At 37.2% G+C, this 27,229-nt stretch overlaps 2 protein-coding genes across 7 annotated transcripts in view; both read left to right on the top strand.

Annotated features, from left to right (window-relative positions):
* The window catches only part of LOC100646666 (receptor-type tyrosine-protein phosphatase kappa), a 104,209-nt gene extending 90,576 nt beyond the window's left edge, over window positions 1-13,633 (top strand). For all 6 annotated transcript variants that reach the window (XM_012312285.3, XM_048408604.1, XM_012312283.3 and 3 more), the window contains 11 exons: window positions 67-154; window positions 2,424-2,500; window positions 3,629-3,763; window positions 5,908-6,048; window positions 10,110-10,270; window positions 10,395-10,530; window positions 11,009-11,258; window positions 11,811-11,887; window positions 12,233-12,472; window positions 12,824-13,168; window positions 13,499-13,633. In XM_012312285.3, the coding sequence (XP_012167675.1) occupies window positions 67-154; window positions 2,424-2,500; window positions 3,629-3,763; window positions 5,908-6,048; window positions 10,110-10,270; window positions 10,395-10,530; window positions 11,009-11,258; window positions 11,811-11,887; window positions 12,233-12,472; window positions 12,824-13,168; window positions 13,499-13,579 (1,731 nt within the window). In that variant the 3' untranslated portion in view covers window positions 13,580-13,633. The remainder of the gene's footprint in view (window positions 1-66; window positions 155-2,423; window positions 2,501-3,628; window positions 3,764-5,907; window positions 6,049-10,109; window positions 10,271-10,394; window positions 10,531-11,008; window positions 11,259-11,810; window positions 11,888-12,232; window positions 12,473-12,823; window positions 13,169-13,498) is intronic.
* A 42-nt stretch (window positions 13,634-13,675) lies between these two features.
* LOC110119541 (microtubule-associated protein futsch-like) lies at window positions 13,676-19,548 on the top strand. Its single transcript, XM_020864410.2, has one exon. It carries the CDS (start codon window positions 13,676-13,678, stop codon window positions 16,634-16,636), a length of 2,961 nt encoding a protein of 986 aa, XP_020720069.2. The 3' UTR covers window positions 16,637-19,548.
* The last annotated feature ends 7,681 nt before the right edge of the window (window positions 19,549-27,229 follow it).

Here is a 27,229-nt window from a genome sequence, read left to right as displayed (position 1 = left end):
AGAAATTTAACAAAAATTCTACAGGCTATGAACGATGTTTCAAAGATTTGCTTTATCTGTTTATAGACGGCAACGAAGGTGGAGACGCATTCGTGTAGACACGCCACGAAACCAGCCAACAAGGAAAAGAACCAGAACCAAAGGTGTATTCCTTGTAAGTAACGATCATTCAACGTAGCTATTATTACTCGATATAATAAACTGTTTTTAAAATCAGCTACTAAAATATTCAGGAACAGCACCCTGACACTATAAACAAACGTACCATCTTGCATGATTTTTTCATGGCAAATAACCAATATTGTAATAATTATAATAAACAATAGGCTGCTAAAATATTCAGGTACAGCTCCCCTGACATTATAAACAAATATAGAATTTTTCATGATTTTTTCTGGTAAATAAACAACGAACCTCGACGATCTTCTAGAAAATTTGCTACCGAAATGAAGGAATAATTTTCTATAATAGTGCTGCGAGTTTCTAGTTCAGGAATATTGAATGACGAGTACGAAACTAACGAAATTTACTTCTATATCTAGATAACTTAATATTTCGCTCATTTCTGTACACATAGCTTGAGACACAATTCGCTATTTCAAAGGTGATTCAGTGCGTACTTCGCTATTTCATTAGAAAATTAATTAATTTCTACGTTCTTAGATTACCGTTGCAAAGGCAATTTTATGGTAAATTTACTATTTCACGAATAACGTAATTCAGTTACACGATCAAGTTATATAATTTTCTATATATACGAAAAGCAATTTAACGTTAAATTCACTTGTACACCGATATTTTACTATCAGATTCATTTCTCTACAATAATTTAAACGGCAGTTCTTCGCGATAACTAATTATTCATCCTAACACTGAATTCAAACGGTATCTGCATACCGTGCGCAATTCTTACTTTAATTAACGTTTAATTTAATTCCAAACGGTTCTCAACACTTAACCCAAAATTTACGTAAAATAGCCAACGTTTAATACCAACGCAAACAACGTCGATTTTTTACCGCGCGAGAGGATACTTCGTCTTCGGATACTCGAGGATAATTGTTCACCGTTTCTCACCCCGCCGCACTTTTATCCTACGAAGCTTTTGATTTCGCCGTCCTCCGTGTACAACACACGAACGTAGTATAATAGTAGGTTTAATTATTCGCCAGCAGGAAAAATTCTGGTCACGGTGGGTCCAATTAGGAAACGCGGTTATATTCGCGCCTCTCGTGCGCGTGCTTCGGAACGAGAACAGCGGAATGAAAGTTGCGAGAGCGACGAGGAAATTTTAGGGGCAAACTAGGTGTTTCGCGTACGTCCTATGATACAGGGTGTCTGTTTCGACCCTTTAATATGTTGGATACAACTGCTACTCGTTGATTGGTCGCTGATGATCGCATTACTAAATATTTTAGTGTAATTAATTAACAGAACAATGTTGATAGATAGAAGATATTGGCAATTATTTACAATAGGGTACGTTTTTTCAATTTCGACGATCTCGCAATATACATATTTGGCAGAGTTACGATTTGCATAATTTTTTCCTAGACAGTGGCTAGAAAAAGTATTTGCACATATCCTTGTTTTTCGTAACCAATATCATTTTAATTTTAATTCTAATTTTTATTTTCGTAACTAATATCGAATTTTTGTATTCGTACCAAGGTACCATTTTTTAGAAGTAAAGGAAGAATAAATATACAATTAATATGTTTGGATCTCATCAATTAGCAATATAAATATTATAATAAATACGATGGTATACAAATAAAAAAAATTGTCTAGTCAGTGTATATATTTTTCTTATACATGAGTTTTAGTTTTCAAGATATACAGCGCAATGTCTATATTATATATTCAAGCTATACGTTTTTAAAGGATTTAAATTAAATCGTTTTAAATTGCTTTACCTATAATATTTACCAAATCATATATGTCTGTTTTTTTTTTTAATTGTTTTATATTGTTTTACCTGCCACATATTAGAACGAGTATCGTAAATTTTCAATAAATGCATAAAAATTTGCATTCTACTAAAGGGATATTCGAACAAATTCAGCTGGAACAGGCGCCTTGTATACACGTACACAAGAGATGAACTAACATTTCCTCCAAATTGATATGGTTTCTCGTTTCCCTGGGTGAAAACGTTCGCTCGAAAAGTAATTTGACCAACTTTTTCGGGAATCTGTTGCATCGACCGAAAACCGACTGGCTTTCGTTTCATCCGTTGTTTAAACAAAACGATTTTGTTACCTCGCCCTTTTTTAAGTTTTTTCTTCTTGGTTGATTACTAGAGAGAATTTGTACATTGTGAATTTGAGGCTTGAACGAACAGAAGCTATTTTATTTTTGTTACATGTTTTACGTATCTCTGTAACGTTGTTAACGTTCATTAATTTGCTTTTCGAGCACAGATGACTACAACAGGGTGGTTTTGGATCCTGTGGAAGGCGAGCCTGACTCTGATTACATCAATGCCTCTTACGTAGATGTAAGTAGAATATTACTGTTATTAGTGGACTTTCTTATCCTGGTTTCAAGCACTTTCCAAAAAGAAAAAGATCCAACCAATATTCTTATCTTTAAACTAGATTCTAGTTAAATTTTCTCCTAACTAAACTGAAACTTTAATTAAAGTTGCAAAAAATTTTATAAAAATATACCGATAATCCCGAGATAACACTGAGATGATATTGTAATTTATTATAGTCTTTTATTTCATCTAGAAGTTAGAGACTGAACCTTCCCTTAAACCTTAATTGTTCGACCCTTAATTTTCATCTTAATTTGTTTCTTGGTATCACATCGACACGATGGTGTTACGAAACGATAAATAATTAAATTTACAAATTTTTGATTAGAAAGAGAACGAGAATATTCCTGTACGTTTTGAAATAACAAAAGGATGTATAAATTATTATATATAGCGACATGATACAAATTAACGATACTATATCCTAGAACTGTCCTAATTTAGATTATTTTAATATGGTATAGCATGTAGAATTAAGAGATCGTAATGAATTGGCCATCATTCAAGGAGATGATGCGTCGCTTTTTAAACCTATCGAAGGAACAGGAAATGATCGTTTTTAATGTTCTCGCGTCGTGACTCGCAATATTAAAGATCAAGATCAAGGTTATTCGTGTTCCTTAGCTTCCAAGCACGAAATCATCTAATTTGAATAATCCATAATCGCAATTCCCGAAATAGATTAGCTACTTGGAAACGATTGCATCGTGACGTTTCTGCGACAGAAACGTTTTCTTAAAATAGTTTGTGTTAATTACGCTAATACTTACACTTTTCTTATCAGCCATACTTTAGATGGGATAACTGGCAGTAAAAGTAATCAAACGTCGGGATAAATCTTTCTTTTTTTTAATCATATTTTTTACTCCTTTCCAGCATAGAATTTCCCTTTTGGTATACAAAATTCGTAATTTTCTTCCATTTCTTTTAGTTTTCTTTAACGTAAAAAGTACGGTCCAACAAACGTACAGTGATCGAACAGAGTTCGATTAAATTACGAAAATCTTTCTACATTTTATATCAAATAATCTGTTGTTATCCAAATGAAATTGTATTTCATCTGTACGATTAATATTTATGTTTTAGAGCATATTGAAACCGAACGCTTACATCGTGACACAGGGCCCTATGGAGAACAGCGTGACGGAATTCTGGCGGATGGTTTGGCAGGAGAAAGCCTGCTGTATCGTCATGCTAACGAAAACCTTCGATTTCATCAGGGTAAGAATTTTAATTGATCGTCCTGTTATTTAATCGCTGGGGCTAGTCCAAGTTAGAGGGTAGTAATTCGCGTAGATTAACACGACTGACCGAACGACTGATATCTATTTGGGACATCGTAGTCGTGATAAAGGCGGTAGAAATTGGGAAACGTAAATTGCTCCGCGTAACCGTTTTAACGTTTTCGTTTTATCGACAGAGCTTCACGTTGTTTTTTTTTAAATCTATTACTAGATCTCTGTTGTACGTACGATAATTTATCGCCAATTAATAATATTAACGAATCAACAGATTATACGAATCGCGTTCGTATATTACGAAACACGCCAACATAATTCCAACGCGCGTATTTCTATTCGAATTTTATTCGAAATTTCTATTCGAAGTACCGCGGTTTCACGCTGTACGACTCTCGCACAACGTAACAAAATTGCGTGACAACCTTTTGACAGACTACGTTCGATGAACGAAGAGATCCGCGTCATCGCGAGACCTGATGTCGAGGCTGGCTTTAGACTCTGACCAGAGTCTAAAGAAGCCGTGCTTTTGCACGTGAAAATCGAGGATGAGCGAAGTAAACGAGTTTGGAAGTTGTTAGCAGCCACTTCGCTTAGCTTCGCCTCTTTGCTTCCATAATGATTATCCAGAGCGTCGAAGAAGCGACGGTTTTCATCGGTTTCGCGAGGGTAGATTTTTACCTCGACGCACGAAAAATAAGTTTGGCTGAATCATAAAGCTTTTCACGAGTTTACGTGGGTCGGTTTATTTTACTCCGATGCATACAACGTAGGTTCTGCTTTTTAACGAATTGCTGCCTTTTTTTTATAACTTAGACGCTGGAATTATAAAATCGGTCGTCCGATCCCGCTAAAAACTTTCGTTAAAAGTTAATTTGTTACTAAATATAAATACAATATTCGCCTGTCTTTAATTGTTAAATTAGGTTCTCTGAAATAATACCTCTTTAAATTCTTATCAAAGGTAATCCTTATCGATCCTTTATTAATTTCACAGGGTAAATGGAAGGCTAAATATGGAGGGTAAATAATTAATAACGTAACTGTTTTCCATTCGCTGGTGCATCACTTTGATTTGAATTGGGTGTTTCTTGCGTTAAATTATCGTTACGAATCTATGGTTCAACGATGCCAGTCGAGAGTTACATTACACGTAATTCTCAACAAAGATATTTATTTAAAGGAGGCATGTAATTTACGACGTACTATTGAAGTAAAATAATCAGTCCATAAAATAGATCTGCGTAAACTGAAGAAGAATTGATGACTCACTGTAGAAGATGTACAGCAGTGCGGAAATTTCGACTTTGTGGAAATTTATCGCTTCCCCTTCCCCTGCTTTTTTCAATGCACATGCACACAAATTGGAAAATAAATTCATTACTTTATTCGTTTCTCATACATTTTTGATACGACATTGAGCGTTGATACAAAATAATCCGTACAAAATACTTGAATATTTTCTTATTTAAATTTCTTGCCTCCTCCAACTTCCATTTCTTCGATTATTTACTAAAAATTTACTATGAAATATCTAAATATTTTCTTTTCGATCGATACTTAGATACATTTAAATTCCTCATTTTTACGAATTCCTATTTCACCAAATGTTAATTAATTCTCGTGTTACCCGTTTAAATATTTTCATTTCGAACTACGCGCGATACAATCTTATTTTTATTTCTCCCTTATTTTTGTTTCTGCCAATTCTTCTTATTCTCGCGAGTTTCTACCTTTCTTACATAATGTTAACTGATTTTTTTTTGTCAAACATCCGAGCAACTTTTCATTTTCGAGTGACATTCGATTTAAACCTTCAACTTTCGCCAATTTCTATTTTTCCACTGGAGAAATAAATTTCCTATTAAATATTTAAATATTTCCGTTTCCAGGTCGTACTCGAGGCAAACTCAGTTTCACGAATCTCCATCATCTTTCCGTATACCCAATACAAATCTTGCCTCTCACGATCTTCAAATATACCGCACCTCGTCCTCGCAAATTCTCAAACATTCGTCCTAGATGACACACGTACATTTTATCAAACTGTCCTATATGTATGAGTTATTTTCCGCTGAAACTACACATCCGTCGAATGATAACGAACATCGTACGAATCGATTTCAGGTGATGTGCGTCCAGTATTGGCCAGCGAGCAAAGACAAGGACGAAGAATATGGCGGTATCGGTGTTTCCGTGCTGAAGGAGGAAGAGCTTGCCAATTTTCACATACGGACGATAAGACTTTACAAGAAGAATAACAATGACGTGAGTGTTCTTCTCCTTACACAGGCTGAGCTATAAATCGTGTTATAAATAGAGCGACGAAGATTGTATGGCGAAAAATAACACAAAATTCAAGACTAACAAAATTACGTGGGAAGATTCGTTTTTAAGGGAAACGTATTTGTCTGACAAACAATATTATAGGTAGAACCATGAACGTTTATAGAGTTTTATACTTTTGCGAATATAATCGAGCAGGCTTCGCCTACCAAACGTTATAACAAGTTGGGTTGTATATTTGTATATCTTTAAATTACTATTATTTTGAAACGCATTTTTCTGAAACACAAAGTCCCCAACGAAATTTTCTTATTCTTAATTCCTGTCTTATTTTAACGCATAGAATTTCTTTCTCGATCCACTTGCATCGCGATTTATGGTCCATGGTGTATACATTCTTTTCAAAGATTTATCGTTACATACGTAAATCTTTATTTGTGTAGCCTTTGGCTTACAATAGAGTTCCTTGCCACCGATTTATCTCCGAAACCGTTTGATCTTCGACCTTCGACCTTTCTTTTTCCTTATCTCCATCATCCACCTTTTAGAATGTCCCTGATTTTCTCTCCTATCTGAAACGCGCTGTCTCATCCGCTCTTTCTCGCAACATTTCTTTACCGCATCCTTTCGGCACGTATTTCCACGTTTCCTTTTTCCATCTACATATCGCACGTTTCTCGGATCTAGTGAAACATCGGCGCGAAGAACTTAATGTATTTTATACGCGAGTTTAATATTTGCAGCTTCTCAGTCGTAAATTGAACATGTTTCGCGAATTTAAGTGGCAGACTGCGTTGAATGACAAAGAATGTTTTCCGCTTCCTTCTCTAAACGGCGCTTTAAAGCTTTTTCCCCCTGTTTTATTTAGATTCGCGATAAATTACGAATTACTATTTCCTTGATCGTATTACTCTGGTCGGGTCTATATAACCGAAAATAAAAATTATGCTTCGATAGACACTATTAAAATAAAATTTATCAAACAGGTAAACTAAAGTATAGCATATAAACAGAGTAACCGTGACGCTTGGCGAAATAAATAACGCGCATAAACGTCTTGAGACTGAATTTTTCTTCGAGAATCCTGCGACCCAATTCTACTTGTTTGCATTTTTAATACGCTATTCGCTTTTGAGAAAATCTGAATATTTTTCCGAGGATTATCCCATAGTAATTCGAATCTCTGATATCTCGTATCTTTGCATTCCTTCTAGGTATATCCTTAACCCTTCACGACTAATATTCCGAATATTTTCAATACTTTATTCTTTCTATCATTGTTACTCGTATTATCTTTATTATTGTTGAGGTTATTCGGTGTATAAAGAGAGAGAACGCGTGGATAAAGTGTAAGGTACAAAATATATATATTTAATTTAATAGTGAAGTGTAATAATAAGTAGGAATACAATTTGAGCTGGTCCAGATCCGCACGCTAGCAGTGTTACCTTATAACTGAAAAACCCCGAAGCCAACGTCGCCTGTCTACTGTTTATGGTCTGCCTTCCTGCTATTCTTTTGTCTATTTGCTGTCGATGGCTTCAGCGCTTGAGAAAACTAAAAAGACCAGATGTGGAGTTTTCGTAGAAGTGGTGACCACTTCGACGATTATTTTACCGTTAATAAACTGCGAATATTTGTACATCTGTTTATGCAAAAATATATACGATGCACGCAACATATCTAAATAAAAAATATATAGAATATATAAATTATCGAAAGGAAGGTACTGATGATATTTAGAAACTTTGAAATCTTCATTCTACGATTGTTTCGCCATTTCTCTGTGAAATTTCTTGCTTAAAAAATATCTCTACCTCGTAAAGATATAAATTTACATAAAGAGCCAGAGCGTAATAATTGATATTATTCTATAGTTGTTGCTGTTCCTTTGTCTTATCAATCTCATCATCGTTATCGTGTTCTCCCTTAAATTCGCAACTCTTCAAAGAAATTCCTCGCCATCGATCGCAAACTCCGGCATTCTTTTCCCAGTCTTCCCTCGACGAATCACCATAAATTACGTGACACGAATTGCACTCTGTATAATGTAAAAGGACCGCAGAGTCGAATGATCTCCCAATACGGTAATGAAGTCTCGGCTGGCACAAGATCGTGCAAACTCGGAACTCGTGCCTGTAGCGAGAGGTAAAGTAACACAAGGTTTGGTCTCAGCTAGAGTCTGCGAATTTCGCTGCCGGCTGAGAAAGTTGGTAAAAAGTTAGCGGAATTAACCGTGGAGAAACTGGTAGCCATTTCTGAAAGTGGCTGAATACAGAACGATACTAAGCGAGAAGACTCTGGCAACGAGGAGAGAATGATGAATTTACTCGAACGACCGTTACGTAAGGCTTAATTTTATTAACTCGACGGAAACGGGGTGAAAACAAGGAGATCTCTCCAATTTTCACCGACATCTCCCCTGTTTTAACTATGACGAGCCGTTTCGTTGTACGATGCTTGCTTCGTATAATTTCTCTGCCGAGCCATTCATCCTGATCGTTCGAGCGTGGTGGCTGAAACGACGAACGAATATTTCCATTCTTGTTCAGTTCTATTTCGTTCAGACGTTCCCGATGAGAAGTTATCGTCGATTTTGAACGTTTTTTGGATAAAAGTAAACCGTAGAGTCGTAGAAAAATATAAACACGAAATGATCATCGCGTACGAAATGCACCACAATCGTAGAACAACGAGAGAGTTACTCTTCGTTTAAACCCTGGGAAATTGATTTTCTATCTAGTTGGAAAGGTTCGAAGAAGAAACTTCATAAAGTAATCGTATTCGATACGATGGAATATAGTGGATCGAGGCGTAGAATTGCTCGCTCATCGAGAAAAGAAAAGCCTCGTTTTGATGCGTTACTATAGACGTTCGCTATAAATCGCGATAAAAGCAAGGCAATAATCGGTCTCGAGATTTACTGGCGGCGGAAAATTTAATACGCCGCCGCTCCGTTGCAATCTCATTCCGTGAATAGCAAAGGGTACATAATGCTCGACAAGCAAGGAACATCCTAAACGGGACAAGATTGTCGTCGAGTAGCATTGTTGCGTCATTGTGCGTGATAATTCCTCAGGGAGCATAATTCAGCACTCGGTTGCTGCGTCGTGTGAATGCGCTACAGGAACTCGGTAGTTTAGCTTGGTTTCGTGAACTTTGTGTTCTGAAATATGAAACGCGCTATAGTTGATATAATAGCGAATCTTCGTGAAGAGAGAGAGAGAGAGAGAGAATATTGGATAATGGACGATGCAGAGGTGACGAAGTTAAGATAGAAGTAATTTTTACAGAGTGGTTCAAAGTAAAAAGTAGAACAATTATAATACGTTTTATGTATTTTGAAGATCAATAACGAACTTAGGGTATTAGGTATAAAATAGCGAAATACGAAATATTTCATTTTGAATGATGATGAATGAATTTTTGTTTCCGTCCCGAAAGAACCGTAAGCCGAACAATTAGTTTATGCCACATATTGGAAATTAGAAAAGCTGTTGGAAATCTTTGACGCTAATTCAAAGGCTTGACTATGACGAAACACGATTTATTCGTCAACTTGACTGACATGGATGTAACTTAACTTAGCGGAGAGCCGTTTAAAATTCGAGTTGCGAGAGTTAAACTGCCAACGACACGTACGCATTATCTCGCTCAAAATGTCTCGAATTTATAACGATAGTGAAATATTTTAATCGTGCATTAAAGTCCGAAAAACGTCTCTAACGTTGCCGCCTCGTGAATAATTTTCACGACGAAACTGTCGATATTTCGCGTGAAATAAACGCGTGAACGTAATAGCGAAATTGTCGACAGATTGAAATAATTCTCTACAGACTTTCAACCGTGATAAACATCAATTTCTATCAAAATTCCTTTACCAAAAATAAAAATGTAAACCATTTCGAGTCCCGTCAAATTCACTTCCCATCATCTAGAAGCTTGACAAAGTTTCCAAAAGATCGAGCTAAATAGAAAATAGAAAATGGAAAGATATAAAAAAGGGATAAAGCTAAAGACAGAATTATTATTCGACGTTTCAGGAAGTTACGGAAGAACGAACATTATTGCAATTCCACTACACGGAATGGCACTCGCATACGTGTCCATTCGGAAACGCGGTGTTAGAGTTCCGTCGACGCGTGAGAGCGGTAGTCGGTTCCACCATAAAGAACGAGTCTGGTCCTATGGTGGTCCATTGCAAGTAAGTATTTCCATCGATATGAATGTCGATGGTTTGATGTAATTTCCAATTTGATAGTATGCGATGCTTTTCGATCTGATAAATCGTTGAACGAAAGAAACGTTATGTTTTTGGCAAAATAAAGCGACGGTGGTGGAAGATCAGGCGTGTACCTGGCGATAGATGCTAATATGGAATTGGCCGAGGAAGAAGATGCCTTCGACGTCTTTGGCTATTTGAAAAAGTTGCGGCAAAGCAGAAGAGGACTTATCGAGAACTTGGTAAATTCGGAATATCGATCGTCTTCTTATTTATGGTTTCGTTCGAGCGACGAGAGATAAGATGCTGGCTCAAGGAGATTGAGCTTCGCTTTTCGATGAGTTCTGTTGATTGCACTGTTTATCGCAGTATATAGATTGTTGGAATCTGTAGAAAGTTTCGAATGTTTACTTCGATAATTATTATTTTGTCGTTAGTACCAGTTCTATTTTTCATTATTATTATATTACACGTTTTACAATGAATTTCTCATTCAACGGTGATTTCCTTTTGTATCCTATGCTCTATTATAAATATTCAAATTATCTTCAAAAACAGTATGAATATCTAATCATAAGAATTATAGTCTGCCAATTACGAATTACGAACATTTCGTATTATTTATAAAAAAAAAAAATAAAAAAGATGAAAAATAGGTAATAATATCTAAACATCGATGTTACCCAACATTTTACAATAATCGGATTTATTATTATGCAGGAACAATATAGATTCGTGTACGACACGCTGGAGGAGTTTGTGGTGTGTGGCACCTCGTGGTTTCCGGTCTCAGAGTTGTCGCAACGTCTTAAGCAGAAGAGCGTAAAAAATCCGATAACTAAAATGAATGAATATCAGCGGGAATATCAGCAAATTTGTAAGCAGACGCCGCGCTTTACGATCGGAGATTGCGCTGGAGGCCACAGGGCTGATAACAGGGAAAAGAACAGAGATGTGTTGGTTGTGCCGCGTAAGTTTCCACCAATAAAACATCGTATAAATGTTTTTCCGATGAACGAAAAAAAGAAAGGAAACGCTTTTACTACATTGTAAAAATTGCATGTCGCGCATACGCGGATACTGCGTATATGAAATATAGAGAGACTCTATATTTCATTTCCCTATCAATTTTTATATCTTTTTCAGAAACTATACGGGGGATATTTATAAACAAATATGAATTTGTTACTCGTATTATACATAGATTTCAGACGTGAAATTTCTTGCGTACCTTATACTTGCATTTTTCAAGCTATATTTTTTTAAAAGGAGCATACACTTGTTTTTCTTTTTGCAAATGAAATAATTGATGATTTTGGAAGAGTTATATGCAACACGTTGGGAACTTTATCGTGTTATATTTCTTTATGTCAGAAAAATATAAAATTATTTCGAAATATAACGCGTAAATGTCTCTTCTACGTGTGTGTGTGTGTGTGTGTGTATATGTATAAATAATGGGTGTAATATTTAACACGAGCCGATCATATCTTTATTCATGAACTAATATTTCTCACTTTAGCTGACAACTTCCGACCATACCTCACCAGCTTCCAGGGTAACAGTTACACTGACTATATAAATGCTGTCTTTGTGGACGTAAGTGTACAATCTATATATCTAAATGTTTCACGTCGATATTTCAATTTTCTCTAATGGTTAATTCTTCTGTCGTAATAAAACTTTGTGTATTGTTTTCCTACAATTAGAGATTAACGAGGGTTTATTAAAATTCCCATACAAAGGGTTCTTCGTTATCTTCTCTGATAAAAATTACGTTTCATCTCCACCTAGAGATTTAAACTCCACATGGAACCAAATTACTATATAGGAAAAGATGTTTTCTTTCGTCAATCTTCATCCCACGTCCTTTCTATTATATAAACTACCGTTCATTTCCTGCGAACATCGTCGTTTTTTCTCTTAAATGGTCGTTCTCGACAGGGTTACACGAAGCCCAGGGAATACATCGTAACGGAATGGCCTCTTCGACACACGTGCGGTGAGTTTTGGTCCCTGGTTTACGATTACGAGTGTTCGGCCGTGGTGGTACTCTGCGTACCTCCCCCAGGCTCCACCAACTTCCCCAGTTTCTGGCCCGAGGGAAAACACTCCAAGAAATACGGACCTGTTTTTACGATTGATCACATCAGCCACAACCACTACACGAACATCAAGACCTGGGTGAGAAACAGCTTGCTGCTCTTTCTTTTACACGCTTTGAATTCTTTCTACGGGGTCTAAGAAGACATCGAAAAACATTTTCTTGGGCAATCTAGTTTTCTAACTAGTACGGGTTGCTGGGCCGAGATTCGAATCCGAATCTTTCGCTTACTGGGCTGGGGTGGTTACTCGCTTGGGTGCTTTCCCAAATTAAGTTGTCCACGCCATCGAAGAAAATATTTTCTCTCAAACTCTTAAAGTCACGAATGGCTACCACCTGGAATATAATATATAATTTTTATTCGACCTCTCAACGGAATTTGAATACGATTTGGACGATAGATTCTAGAAAATAATCGTATCACTCTACAGATTTTTAGGATAAACAAGAAAATCGTGTCACTGACCGAGCTGATGGCAGGCGTGAAAGCACCACCGAAGACGGTTCAGTTGTTCCAACTGACGTGTTGGCCTATGGGTCACAAAGTTCCAACGTCGACAAACAGTCTGGTCGAGTTGATGAATATGGTCGAGAGGTGGAGGCAACGAACCGACTATGGACCGGTCGCTGTGGTCTCCCCAGATGGCAGAAGTCGTTGCGGTGTATATTGCGCCGCAAACGCGTGTATAGAACAAGTGATTCAACATGGGGAAGTGGACATTTTCCAAGCAGTTAAAACTGTACGCAGACATAGACCTCAGCTTGTCGAGAACATGGTGAGTGGTTGTAAGCGAAGCAAGTTATTCGGCACATTCGCTTTTTCGACTTTTAACTGTCGTGTGTTCCAAATTTAAAAAAGGATGTTGCTTCGAATTGTTGCGTATACTATTCTTTAACGATAGTTTTGTGATTCTGTTGTCGATCAACAAAAATTAACTAAAAATCAATTAAAATCAAGCGACAAGTATCTATTTACGATACAAAATTGTCGATATTTTCTACCTGTTAAACTTGTCTTAACTTAAAATTCCATTTAAAAAGGAGGATTATTTTCCAATTTACAAACAATTTAATTATCATTTAAATCGTGCTCGAAACTGTTGCAGACCGAGTACAAATATTGCTACGACCTGGTGTTACATTACGTGCTCCACTACCTGAACAAGGACATGAACGAGAAAAAGTGAGAAAGCGAGTTGAGGGACGAGCTGTGGTTCATTGAGTTCGGTCGCGGGGCGGCGCTGCCGTTGACTCCGGAGGAAGCCCCGGCGGACGGGGAGCCAATGGTCCCGTGCGCCCAGGGTCGCGTCATCGTCGAAACGGCGCGTCCGGCGCTTCCGTATTTCGCCACGTGTACCAGTTATCGTCGACAAGTGGCGATAACCAGCACCCCGATCGAGATAGCCAGTATATCTGGTACGTTCTCGAGTACCACACAGACCGATCAACAGTCAACGGGTTCTGGCAGCAACAGAGGCGCCATCAGTAAGATCCCGATGCTTCCGGCTCACAGTACCGCGGCCAGACCAGAAGACCTCGGCGTAACGCCCTGGTACCTCGAGGATTACCCTACCATAGATTCCTCGCCGGGGCCCATGGGCGATCGGAGCTCGTATCCCTCGTACTCGCACATGGACACGGAAATGAAGCCGGAAAGCACGTCCACGAGGAATAGCAGCATCGACAGCGAGATACCACGACCTGGTCCAGTGAGTACCGCACCTAGGAAGGCGTACATGGATCTGAGAGACGCCATCGCTCTGCTGGACGAAACCTGCCCGAACCAGGAGCTCAGTCCGTCCCTCACGCCAAGAACACCCAGGACCCCGTTAACGCCACACCCGAGGAATAAACGGGCGCGATCTAAGAGCAGCGACAACTCATCGAACTATAGCAGCGAGAAATTAAACGATCGATCGTTCGAGAAAGAGGGTAAGGAGAAGAAGAGACCGTTTTTGAAGAAGATCGGCATCTCGAAGACGGAGGACAAGCCGTTCCTGGCGAAGCTTGCGCCTAAGATAACGGGCAAGCCTTACTTGGAGAAAATCGGGCCTAGCAAGGCGGTGGAGAAACCTTTCTTGGACAAAATTGGCTCGTCGAAGACGTTGGATAAATTTATATTCGATACTCCGCGTTACGAAAGGTGGAGCGTTAAGAATGAAACGTGTGTGGAGGAAACAACGGCGAAGACCGAGGAAACGAAGAAGACGGAAGAGAGAAGGGTTCAGAAGAACATGAGAGTGGAGCAATCGTTTGACGTTCAACGTAGAAGGTCTGCTAAAGGTCCTTTGTTGAAGATGTATTCGTTCGAAACCGAAGATCTAGAATCGACTGTGCAAGTAAAGGAACTTCGTGATCCTCTCAGAGGTGCTTCTTTGGACGATGTCCTAGACTCCGGGCCTAGCTCTTTGCCATTGGATACTACCACTACGACGGAAGAGTCGCCTAAATTGGAAACAAAGGAACGGGCTAGCAATGGTGCTGAATTGCTCATGTGTCGTGTTACAACTAGCGAGGAAATCATTTTTACTAACGCAAGTGTCAGTTCTGATAAAGAACTTAATAGCTGGGACAATTCACCAAGAAAAAGATGGTTGCTGAAGAGAGATCCATCGACACCAAGAACACCTACTCATCGAAAGGTGATCCAGAGCTCCCAGACCGTTGAACAGACGCAAGATAGCGTTCCCAATTCGCCAGTGAAACGTCCAATCTCATCTGTTCTGCCAGATCAAAATGAATCACAAGCTGACTCTTCGGAGAAAAATATTTATTCGCCAATGAAGACCAGAAGACAGACGTACGAGGACCTGCTGGACAGGGATGGCAAGGATCAGGGTGAAAAACCTAGCAAACAGGCGCAATTTGAGAGAAGAGGCATTTCTTCGGATAATCTTTTGTCCAAGGATCGCTCTATCGCTTCTGTTGGATACCAAGAAAGAGACCAGGTCGAAAAAACTAGGGAAGCATCGTCAGAGGATTCTCTGGCGCATAGAATAGGTCAGGAGTATTCCAGAGAAACGTTCAAACAGCTTCAGGATAAGTTTAAGTATCATGAAATTCCTACTGAAACGTACGCAGACTTCAAAAGACGCACAAGAGGCAATGTTCAGAGCATAATTGGAAGGCAACAGGAACGACTAAAAGCGAATAACATCGTACCAGATGCTCGTGACAAAAGTCCCAAGGATCTTACATCAAAAACGGATGAAGCGTCAAAGTCAGTAAGTTCGACTCCCGCTAAGATGGAAACAAATTCGACTTCGGAAAGCAAGAACGAAGTGGTACGAGTCCATGGAGGTACAGTTAGGTCTGTACTGAAGAAACAACAGGGAATAGATCACCCTAGTGATCAAGACTCGGATACTAATTCATCCATAAGGCGACCAAAGAGAAGAATCTTCCACGAGCCGTCACAAGAGACGATGGACTTGCTGACTGAGCTAAGAAAGGTGAAGAGTTTGCTAAAGACGCCGTCATGGGAGAAAGAGGATCTTGAACTGGATAAAAAACCAGTTCGACAGCCTAAGCGTATTCTGTTGACTGACAAGGAATTCTGTCTGTCTGTTGAACGGGAAAATAGTATTCGCCGTCCATCGAGGGTGATAAATTCCCTAGAAAGAACAGAGGAAGGACAGCTTGATAGGAAGCAAGAGGAAGATCGGCAAAAAGAGAAGGAGAAAGAGGAAGAAACGAAGGAGTCCGATGGAGGAATTCCTGGCCCGGCTCTGTTTGAGAAGAAGTGTTTGTCGTTGGACTATGCCGACGAGGAAAAACCACAGAAACCAGAAACTAGAGCTATTTCTTTGGCTTCTGCCAGGAATTTGCGTTCGGAGGTTGAGGAAGCGGTCGATTACTCGGATGTAGCGTTGATATGCGACTCCAAAAGCTATACCTCCGATGTTTTCAACACTCCATCGGATGAAACTAACGAGAAAGAGCGCGGTAGTGACTCGGAGAAAAACGTTCCGAAGAATATGAGCCAGAATCACTGCGCTGAAGTCGATATCGCTATTCCTATCGATCAAAAGGCAAGCAGTCCAAAGGGTAGGGTTCAGATTCAGGGTAGGACTAGCGATCTTTACGAGATCATATCCCCGAGATCAACGCCATTCCGAATACAAAAGCGACTCGGGAAGATCTCTGTCGAGGAGACGGTCAAGCCGGAGAGTTTCACCCTAGGTTCTAAGGTCGACTGCCGATCCACCGTTGCCCAGAAACGGACCAAGTGCTTCCCTTTATAACGCACGCCGACCTGCCAGTGGGCGAAACGCTCTCTGACGACGTCCTATGTTTGGCGTTCACTCTGAACGAAATTCGAGCCGAGAATAATGGCAAATCTGTTGGTCGTATCGTTTAACTCTTCTGATAAAGATCGATGGTGAGATTGATTCTGGAGACGAATTGTAATATGGGTGGCTGTAGACTGCTTTCGAATCCATCTTCGGTACTCGAGTACTGTTTCTTCGCCGTTTAAACAAATCTCTCTTTTTTAACAGTGATCATAATGACAATAGGTTGTTCCGGGATTGGAAGATGATCATTTGTGAGGAATTTCTGAATTCTGACAAGTGCTTCTGGTTATTGATCGTTAGATGCAGCGATTCCGCGGTTGTTAAGAATAAATTTAATTTGATAAATAACAAATGTGTTATAAAAAATTAAACGATGAGTATCAGGAGGGTTAACATGACCTGGTGTACTGCCACGCCCTTATCTCGCTCTCAATTTCCATCAGGGCGAAAATAGCAATCAACATTCGCAGTTGTTCTTGGGGATAATCATACGAACTTAAATCCGACTCTCGTTTCTTTTTCCTTTCTTCTTTTACTAACAAACACAATCAAAAAGTACATAAACAGGACGATAATATTTCCTAAGAAACTATCGAGAAGAACTTATCTAAATTTTTGATTTTCAATAAAGTTATGATTTTCGGAACGTCCATTTTCTCCAAGATGCAAGCGATTAGAGATGGAGAGAATTTCCTTAAAGCTCGAGAGTCGTCAGTGCTTCACACTTACGCAGATAATATTCTAAAAACGCATCCCGACCACTTTTTACCCGACGTTTCGCGATAGGAAACGGCTCGAAGAAGCTCGACAGATCGACGCGAAATTTTCCACGCAGTGTATTATATCCGAACATCCGACAACGACGAAAAAACGGTGTCGCGCGCACACTTCCGCCTGTCGAGCAGTGCCTTGTTCGTGGATATATTTATTTAGACAAAAATGAGAAAAAACAAAAAAACGAAGAAAAGATTAAGCGAAAGAATTACGAAGAATCCTATCGAACGATAATTAAGTGAAAATGAAGAAAAAAAGAGAAAAAAATCACAAAAAAAAATATATATATATATATAATATATATTCCGACTGCGGGCCGGATTTTCTGAATGGGTCCATGGAGTTGTGCTTTCGATTACGCGCATCACGAATGTTCTTCGACGAATTTTTCAGAAAAAGAAAACTTTCACTAAGCTTCCGAAATTATATAGGAAAGCGGAATGACATAGAAACGCGAATTTGTACTCTTTTCAAAAATCTATTTGGATCAAAAACTTCGTTCAAGTTAGTTATGTTACTTGAATTCAACGGATTAGTAATAAGACTTTAAGTTTGAATTCATACAAGTCGAGTTGCGTAACTTTCAATTCGATAATTTGACTTTAAGGGAATATTTCTAATGGAATATAGAGGAGGAAACAGTCGTGTATGTAAATGAAACGTTAATTATATAATTATAAACATAATTTTTGAAATCCATATAATTGTAAACGTAATTTGTAATTTATCCTGTGATGTATATTGTATAACGTAACGCAAAATCATCTCAATGGAGATTAAAGCTGTCCTAATAAGAAGAAAGTAAATGGTATAAAATCTCGCGTCCGCGAAGCAGCGAGGAATTCGTTTTACTCGAATTTGAATTGTTTGAACGTAGGTAACTCGGCTAATCTGAACGAAGTTAAAAGGACGATCGTGAACAGAAGAGACTAGGAAATCTCGCGAGAGAGTGCAACTCCCACGCTTGCCAAGCCTATTCCCTGTTCGGCGAAGCGCGTGACGTTTTAACGACGTAAAGAAAAACATAATATATTATATTGTATCGGAGAATAACAGATTGTTACGTTCCTCTTATAATTTTCTAGAGGTAGATAGGATTGATAAACAACACTCAATGGAATAATACGGAAAGTAAAGAATAAATGTAGATATATAAATATAAATATATATATATATATATATATATACACAGGCAAAAACTACAATGACACGTAAGGAAAAAAAAAGGAAAAAATGGTACATACTATCGTTACTCCGATGGAATATTTGTACGTATTCTATATACTATATATATTATATATATGACTATTAGAGACTAAAGCGAGTTGGTATATATGTATATATATACTTGCCACGTGGTGTATACGCGTATGTATATATAAATATATATATAGAAGCGTATGTGTACCTAAATAGGTGTACTTGTACGGATCCTATAGTTGACGAAATGTGCCAAACAAAGATACGATTTATTGTATGTTATGGAGTTACTTTTATATACATATATTTATACAGAGGGTTTACGTAAAGTATATAAAACCCCGAATTGAAGATTCTTAACGTATTCTAAGTGTAGAGAAACTCTGTCAATGTGGTACGCGGCGTGAAATACGTCGCGCCCTTCTGTTTAACCGATGTACAGGATGGTCCACTTATTACGATCGTTTCAAATATCCCTTTTATATTTAAGGAGAGAAAGGAGAAATATCCATAATACCGATAATACCAATAGGCTGAAAAGTTATTTGAAATATAATTTACAAAAGGTACGATCTATCGCAATTAAATATTCATATAGAAATTCTTAATTTCCACGTTTGTAATTCAATGTGAAATTTTAAGCGATTAACGCCATACGATTATATTAACACTGAACGATTAATTTATTTACGGTAATTGTTAAACATTGCTTTTCTCATTAAAAAAACTGCAACCATCGATAATAAAAGATAATAGGGTCTTTTTCAATAAACTGGTAAAATTCTAGCTACAGAGTATCAACCACGAGAAAGTTCAAATTACAGCCAATTTTAATCGACGAATGGACTCGCGCAAACCTAAGTTCATCTCACGAGACATTTGTCTTCGTAAAGTTTTAAAAATCGTCGTTCTTTACCGTCTATCTTCTTCGTTATCGAAAACGGAGTATATTTGAAGTGATCGTTGTTTATGGATTATCCTCCATATACAGGGTGGTTGATAACTGGTGGTACAAGCGGAAAGGGAGTGATTCTTCGCGAAAAAATAAGTCGAAAATATAGAATAAAAATTTTTCGTTTGAGGCTTTGTTTTCGAGAAAATCGACTTTGAATTTTCGGTCGGTACGCGTGCACTTTATCGCGTCTCGTTGTAACGGATCTCATAATCATAAAGTTTATTATTACAAAAATTGCTGAAAACGTTGCCCATTCTGCCGAACACATACTTCTGCTCTTCTAATTAAATTTCTATGGACACTTTCTAACGTATTCGAAGAATCGTGAAGCAACTAAGATTATACCACAAAGAAAGGTTTCTTGCACTCATGTCAGGATATTCCAAAACGTCCTTTAGTATTTGCTCTTCAACATTTACACTAACGCGTCGTCGACGACCACCATGTCGTCTAAGTTTTTCAAAAGAACCATATTCGCCGAGGGTTCGTTCTGCTCTTTGAATAACACGTCTGTCAGGATGTCGACGATTGGGATACCGGTGTCTGTAATGATCAGCTGCGGCTGATGCGTTACCACCGCACGCACCTAACGAAAGTATCATGTCCGTATATTCCCGATTGCTGTATGTAGACATGATGGTAGACTAATAGGTACTGATAGTGGATAGCGATAAAAGTCGGATAGTAAGTTAATAGGTAGGAAGACACTTTGGTCACATTGGAAGTGTTTATCAACGTAACGTCAATCGAGACAACGATCTACGGTGAGATCCGTTATAACGAGACGCGATAAAGTGCACGCATACCGACCGAAAATTCAAAATCGATTTTCTCGAAAACAAAGCCTCAAACGAAAAATTTTTATTCTATATTTTCGACTTCTTTTTTCACGTAGAATCACCCCCTTTCCGCTTGTACCACCAGTTACCAACCACTCTGTATAATAAACGAATGTGTATGCGAGTAGAATAATAAGAGAGCAGAAAATTCGCGCAGTGTCGGTAGAACAGTAATATCGAGCTCAAACATCGTCTTCGATTCGAGGAATTATAGATTTTGAAGAAAACGCTCTGTATCGTTACGTGAGCGCGGACGCATCCACACGATCGTAGGTGTTTAAACGCGCGTGTAACAAGTACACGCGAATTGTCCATTGCACAGGTGAAGGTGCGCGTGCAGATTACGTGTATACGTTCGTGTACCTATATGAGTGAATATCGTATATGGTACTTACACGTACACGCATTCTCATCGACTACAATTTTATTTAAAAGTCACTATCCACCCATGGTACTCGTTGTTTCTCCACCAGTTTACCCCTTTTTCTTTCGACGTTCTCAAATTTAGAAAATCATAGAAATTTTCTAATTTTAATTTTCTAAATTTTTAATTTTCTTAACGTCTCTACGATAATTGTCGGATCGATTAAGAAATCTTTTCCTGAAATTATTATTTTTTATCGTACGATTGTCGCAACTTAGTTTCTTTGATCATTCCCTGATTCTTTAAATAATTCGTGAAATAATCGAATAATATAGTTTCTTCTCTATTTCCTCGGTCTTTTTTTAATTGTAGAAATTTAATTATAAAAATTCGGTCATTTTGTGTGAAGAAACTTAATTCGTTATCAGAGTTAAGATTTTTCTTATCCGATATGACAGTAAAGTGTATCGTTGATCGATTCGTACGAATCTGTTACAATTAAAAGCAACGAGTATCTACTTGCTCGTATGAAACATAATTCAGGATTTTCTTCTTCGGTAAACCCCGTGCAATGCGCATCGTTTACGTTCGACAAAGTGCAATCAAAAAATATGGTGAGGCAGGGTTCGCGTTCTAATTCGGGGCATAAATCGTCCAGACTCGTTCTTAACTTGGAAAAAGTGAGAGGAACATCACAACAGCTATCCGTCCATCTTATCGGCTGTCCATGCTCTTCGTCTGTGTGTGTACCGCTAGAAATGCGTGCTTCTCATCTACGTATATAGTTGTCCATGTAGAACATCCTTTGCTTTACCATAACAAGATCAGATGAAATTGAGAATGATAATCGAAGAAAAGTTATTTTCATTTATAAGAAAAATTTGAATAGATGCTGTACTATTTAAGAGAAATTTAAGGATCACGCAATGTAGCAGAAGAATATAAATTTGAAAGAATATCGAGGAGATTTACAAACAGAGTATTCTGCTAATAATTACAAAGAAAAGAATTTTTTTAAATAAAAGTTATATGATAAATAAAAAAAAATCTTCAAAAACTGATAGACGAAAATTACTTTTCAAATACTTTCGTTCGATGTATTCGGAAACTAATTAAAAATCATCGTACAAAGTTTCATCTACTCTTTCGGGTATTGAAATTTGATTTAAAAAATGAAAAGTTTCTTAAAAGTTTCTTAAGGATAATCTATCTTAGGCACAGAGGACCAGAAATGAAAATGAATTTCGCTTCAATAGATCACAGATCGAATCGTAGATATTGAGAAGGCAAAGCAACGTAAGGTAGATGAAAAGCACGCAGATCCGTTCTAATGTATTAAAAAACACAGATCAAAGATTCGCGAGGAGTAGAGATCGTTATATTCGGGTTTTAAACTAAGTACGTTTCTTTCTCGCGGGCGAGATTTTAGTGGCCGAGAACGAAACCCTAAACACGTCCATTCGTCACGGTCGCATGCATGAACTTTTAAAGTTTTATTGAAGAAGAATTTATAGGCCGTATTAGAAAGTTAGCCGTACGATTTTCTTATTCCCGCTGGAAATTTCGCGCTCGACTGAATTTTAACGATTTTACGCCCCAATCAATCGGAGATTGTTTTTATTCGATTATTCTATCAAATTTTACTGGAGATTTTATCGAGCTTCGTTGCTACGAAAAAATAACGAAGATTCTTTTAGAAAAGAAAGGAATTTTTTTTTTTTTTTTTTGTTTCTTTGTTCGTTACTCCTGACGAATTTTTTCTATCGTTGTTTGGCCGAATGGTTGCTAACGTTTTAATATTTCAAGGGAAAGTGGAATATCGAAGTGTGGTATTGTAAAATCAGGAAAGATTTTGATATTGAATGATTGGATAGTTGTTGTTACACTAAAATATATAGTATATTTTATTTGTTGTAAAAGAAAGATAATATATGAATGCACATGTGAGACAACGGAGAAGCTTTTGAAACGTAAACGTACGAATACTTGGACTAATCGACAATATGATGGAAATGACCTAACGTTTAATGTTTCTTTCAAGCTCGTTGAAAGCATGTACAGATTTATTAGATTTTTTAAATGTTGAATGTTTATGTTGTCCAATTGAAACTGTATTCTAAGCGAACGAATCTCTTGCAACATGTACTAGACTTGAAGATACGTATTGTTCGAGCGTCGAGTATTTAAATTACGCGCGCAATTCACAAGCCGAATCTCGGAACTTTGGACGCGTATGTCTTTCAGATGATGATTATTCTTTTTTTTTCATATGCGATTTTTGGCAATAAAATTAAACGTCTCGTTTTACGTGTATGCTAACGTCCAGAAATCCCTATTTCTATGGTAAATGCCAAAGAATTTAAAAATACGGAAACAAGACAGAAATGCAGTGAAGTAGAGGAACGACGTATCTCTGCCTTTTTTCTATTTTTTAAAAGGGACATTATTTTTCTTCAAGTAGCCGGAAACATCTGATTGCAATTCGTATATATGAGAAAATACATTTTTGACGTTCTACTGCTCTATTCGAGTCAATAAAATCTTCATCGGCAATTATATCGCACCGTTGCAACGAATATGACTCGACGTAAATATTTTTTCCTTTGTCTTCTTTTTTTTCTTTTTTTTTTAATATCATTCATCGCTTAAATAAAGTTAAATTAAGAAACACTTAGTCCCTCTCTGTAGGCGTCGTTCTTCTTATTGATAATTAACAAACATTTTGATTATAATTTTTGAAAACTGACGAATGAAGCAAGACTATAGCGTACTCGTATAATTTGTAAAAATTCCACTGAATAAAAATGAATTTCATAAATCTGACTGTCACCACATGACGAATGCATAAGTTTTCTAATCTGCTAATCTGGTTAACTACTTACGATGAAATGAAAATTTGTAATTCAGGTTCGTCATAAGAATGAAGAGAAATTAATTTTTATTGGATATAATTATTATCCAGATTCAAGTGAATTTGTTTGTAATAACAGTATTGATATTTTTGAATTGTTAATACCACGTAATTATAATATACAGGGTGGTTGGTAACTGGTGGTACAAGCGGAAAGGGGGTGATTCTACGCGAAAAAATAAGTCGAAAATATAGAATAAAAATTTTTCGTTTGAGGCTTTGTTTTCGAAAAAATCGACTTTGAATTTTCGGTCGGTACGCGTGCACTTTATCGCGTCTCGTTATAACGGATCTCATTGTAGATCAGATTGTTCGTCAGAATGGGCAACATTTTCAGCAATTTTTGTAATAATAAACTTTATGATTACTTCATATTATTTCATTATGTATTTTTAATTTTCCGTTACGGCAAAAACAAACTTAAACTGCGATAATACCCATCGAGACAACGATCTACAGTAAGATGCGTTATAACGAGACGCGTACCAACCGAAAATTCAAAGTCGATTTTCTCGAAAACAAAGCCTCAAACGAAAAATTTGTATTCTATATTTTCGACTTATTTTTTCGCGTAGAATCACCCCCTTTCCGCTTGTACCTTCAGTTACCAACCACCCTGTATAATATAGCGATACACGTAAAATGAGATTGCAATGTGAAATAAAAAGAAAAAGAACGACGTTGTCGCGAATCAAGTGACAGGATGAATTTTTTAAAGCACAAGACGTTAAAGCGTTCAAGAACTCATTTTCACCAAGTTTGTCATATTTGCAATTTCTCCCTTCCGTGCATCGTTTTGCCCGAAAAAGTACGAAATGCCATGAAAAAAACGTTGAGAACGAGTTCTAAATGCAATCCATTTATCGAACTGACATTAAATGGCGAGCGAATGAGCGACGTTTTGTAAATTGTGTGATAAGTGATTTAAATAAAAACACGATGTGGTACATTTTGTGTAACATTGGTACATTGTTGTAAATAATAAATAGATCGTATGTTGTATTACGGCTATTCCGTTTATCCCCATCCCCTTGTTAAAATCCACGGTCTAATCGTAATTCTACATTTAATAATTTACAATGTAATGACATACATATTGTGATATTTCAATGAAAAACTCACGTTATAAAATACATTTTATAGAATATCTTACAGTTGTGGTAGAATGTACCAGCTTCTGTAAAATCATATTTTTCTAATAGCTTACAAAATAGATTTCTTGAAGAATGAAAAAACATTTAAAAGTTTAATTAAATATTAGAAACAAATTTCAAATTTCGAGTTTCAGAACTTTGTTACAAAGTTCCTTCATGCTACTTCTCATTAAAGGATTGGGATAAGTCATTCTAGGATCGCTGGACAGACCATTAGATAATTAAACAGTTGATTACCTTTAAATAAACGTTTATTGAAATCTTTAGTAATGTACAAGATAAATAAGTTATATAAATTATATAATTCTATTACTGATATTGATATAACATAATTCAATAACGCTGCGTGTCTTATAATAGTGTTATAAATTAATAATTTCGATTCTATTCCTAATTCTATTTAAAAATAATTGATATATGCAAAAATAACATACTTCCTAACCTCTAACTTAACAGAAAAGGGAACTAACAAGATCTATGGCTAACGAATGGCTTTGAATAGTGTGCAGGTGTTCTCATTGCTAGATCGTCCACGAGTTGCGAACGGTGATCCCTCTTACGATTCAAATTCCCGAATACCGCACTGATACAACTGTTGGAAATCTTATATGCTATGAAATATACTAATATAACACAATGGTAACGCTAAGAATTAATTGATAACTCAATGGAAATAGTAACGCGCAAGAAATTACGTAACGAAAAAATAAAGCCGCGAAGTCCAATGATACAAACCTTTTTATATCCTGATTTTCGCCGTAGCGCAGAGCGTGACCTATGTACAGGCGTAACTTTCCTTTTACTAAACACTGATATCAGGAGTAACAACAGACCTCGCATTTGCATACCTTCAGGCGTCAAATACAGAGCAACGATAGATCGGCATCACAAATATCACATCTATCATATTCCGTACATTGCTGGTGACATAATTACTGGCGTGTCGTCTGTGATGATTCCTATATTCACCGTAGGAAATCGCAAAGGATGTAAGAAACATCCTGAATTTTTGACAGCTCGGTATTTCACAACCTAAGACACAAAATTCCATTTAATGTAACGATTATGCAGCAAACTGTTTTTCCAATCCACTATCAGCAGCATTGCTGCAGACTAAACCAGAGAGGAAATAAAAGTGCTCACGCTTATGAACCTGGTTGCTCTCAGTCTAGTGCTGCACCACGCGGTCAAGTGCTGAAGTCAACTAAAGCTAGCATATACAAGAACCTATAAAATTAGGGATCTGTTTTATTTGATAGCACACTAGCATAGATAAGAACCTATGCAGTTCTATGATACAAGAACCTATTTAGCTATATTGTTCTACGGAAAAGTTCATATCTACTTTTCTATCCGAGATAGATAAGTATAACTAGACAGGAGAATGATAAAATCGCGTAATAATGATTTATGTTAGTGAAAATATAATTCTAAAAAAGTTAAAAATAAAAAAAGGTAACTAAATAAAGGTAAAAATAAAAAAGTAGGGAAAGTATCTAACTTTAAACTTAAATACATAAGTTCTTGTATATCCTAACTTTGATTGATCTCAGCACTTCACCACATGGTATACTGTGAGAACTAGAACTATGGGTGCGAGCACTTTTTTTTTCATTTCTGACTAAACAATAGGGGACACAAGACCATAATTTTGTGTCTCTTAAAGCAAGGTTCAACCATAAATAGGATTGTTTAAGAATAAACAATGTATACCTTCTTATAAAGTGTTATAAAAATGATAAGAAATTCATTTCATTACTTCTATCGTGTGTTACTTTGTTGAAATTGTTTTGGCTATTCAAAATCAGCGCTCTACGTATGCTGGACAGTACAAGAAGACAGTATAAGACAAACCATCCTCAAATCTGGAACTATCACCACCATAGGAGTTTCTAAACCTGCAAATGCGACCGTGCCTTTGATGCTTTCGCCGAAGGGTGGCGTTAAATACAAAATTCTAATCCTAGTCTCGACACTCGCTAGGGAAACTGTCTGAAAATTGAGTCGTGTCTAATCGCAAAATATCAACCTTGAAAGGTCAATATAGTTCGCATTCTTGCGAGACAGAAATAAGCAGAGTATCTCTGTCTCTGTCTGAGATATTCATAGAACTGGAATCTTTTTACCTTTCATGTTGATTTTTCACAACTAGTCACGACTCAATTTTTGAACAATTTTCCTTAGGCTTTGGATTTCGGTATATCGGTGTTGAAATTTGCTTATATGATGGTATATACGAGTGTGATACGAATGCACATTTTCCTCTCGCCGTGCGTACGGACGTTTCTCCCACCAAAAGCATCGAAGGAAGAAATGTGCGTATAGTACGACCATTTGACCGCTAG

Source organism: Bombus terrestris, chromosome 9 (assembly GCF_910591885.1).
Source record: "Bombus terrestris chromosome 9, iyBomTerr1.2, whole genome shotgun sequence".
Lineage (NCBI taxonomy): Eukaryota > Metazoa > Arthropoda > Insecta > Hymenoptera > Apidae > Bombus > Bombus terrestris.
Note: the sequence above shows the minus strand (reverse complement) of the source record. Positions and strands in the feature narration are given on the sequence as shown.

What these genes read in the sequence shown, in the direction of transcription:
- LOC110119541 (XM_020864410.2), top strand. Translation starts at nt 13,676, where the DNA reads ATGGTCCCGTGCGCCCAGGGTCGCGTCATCGTCGAAACGGCGCGTCCG.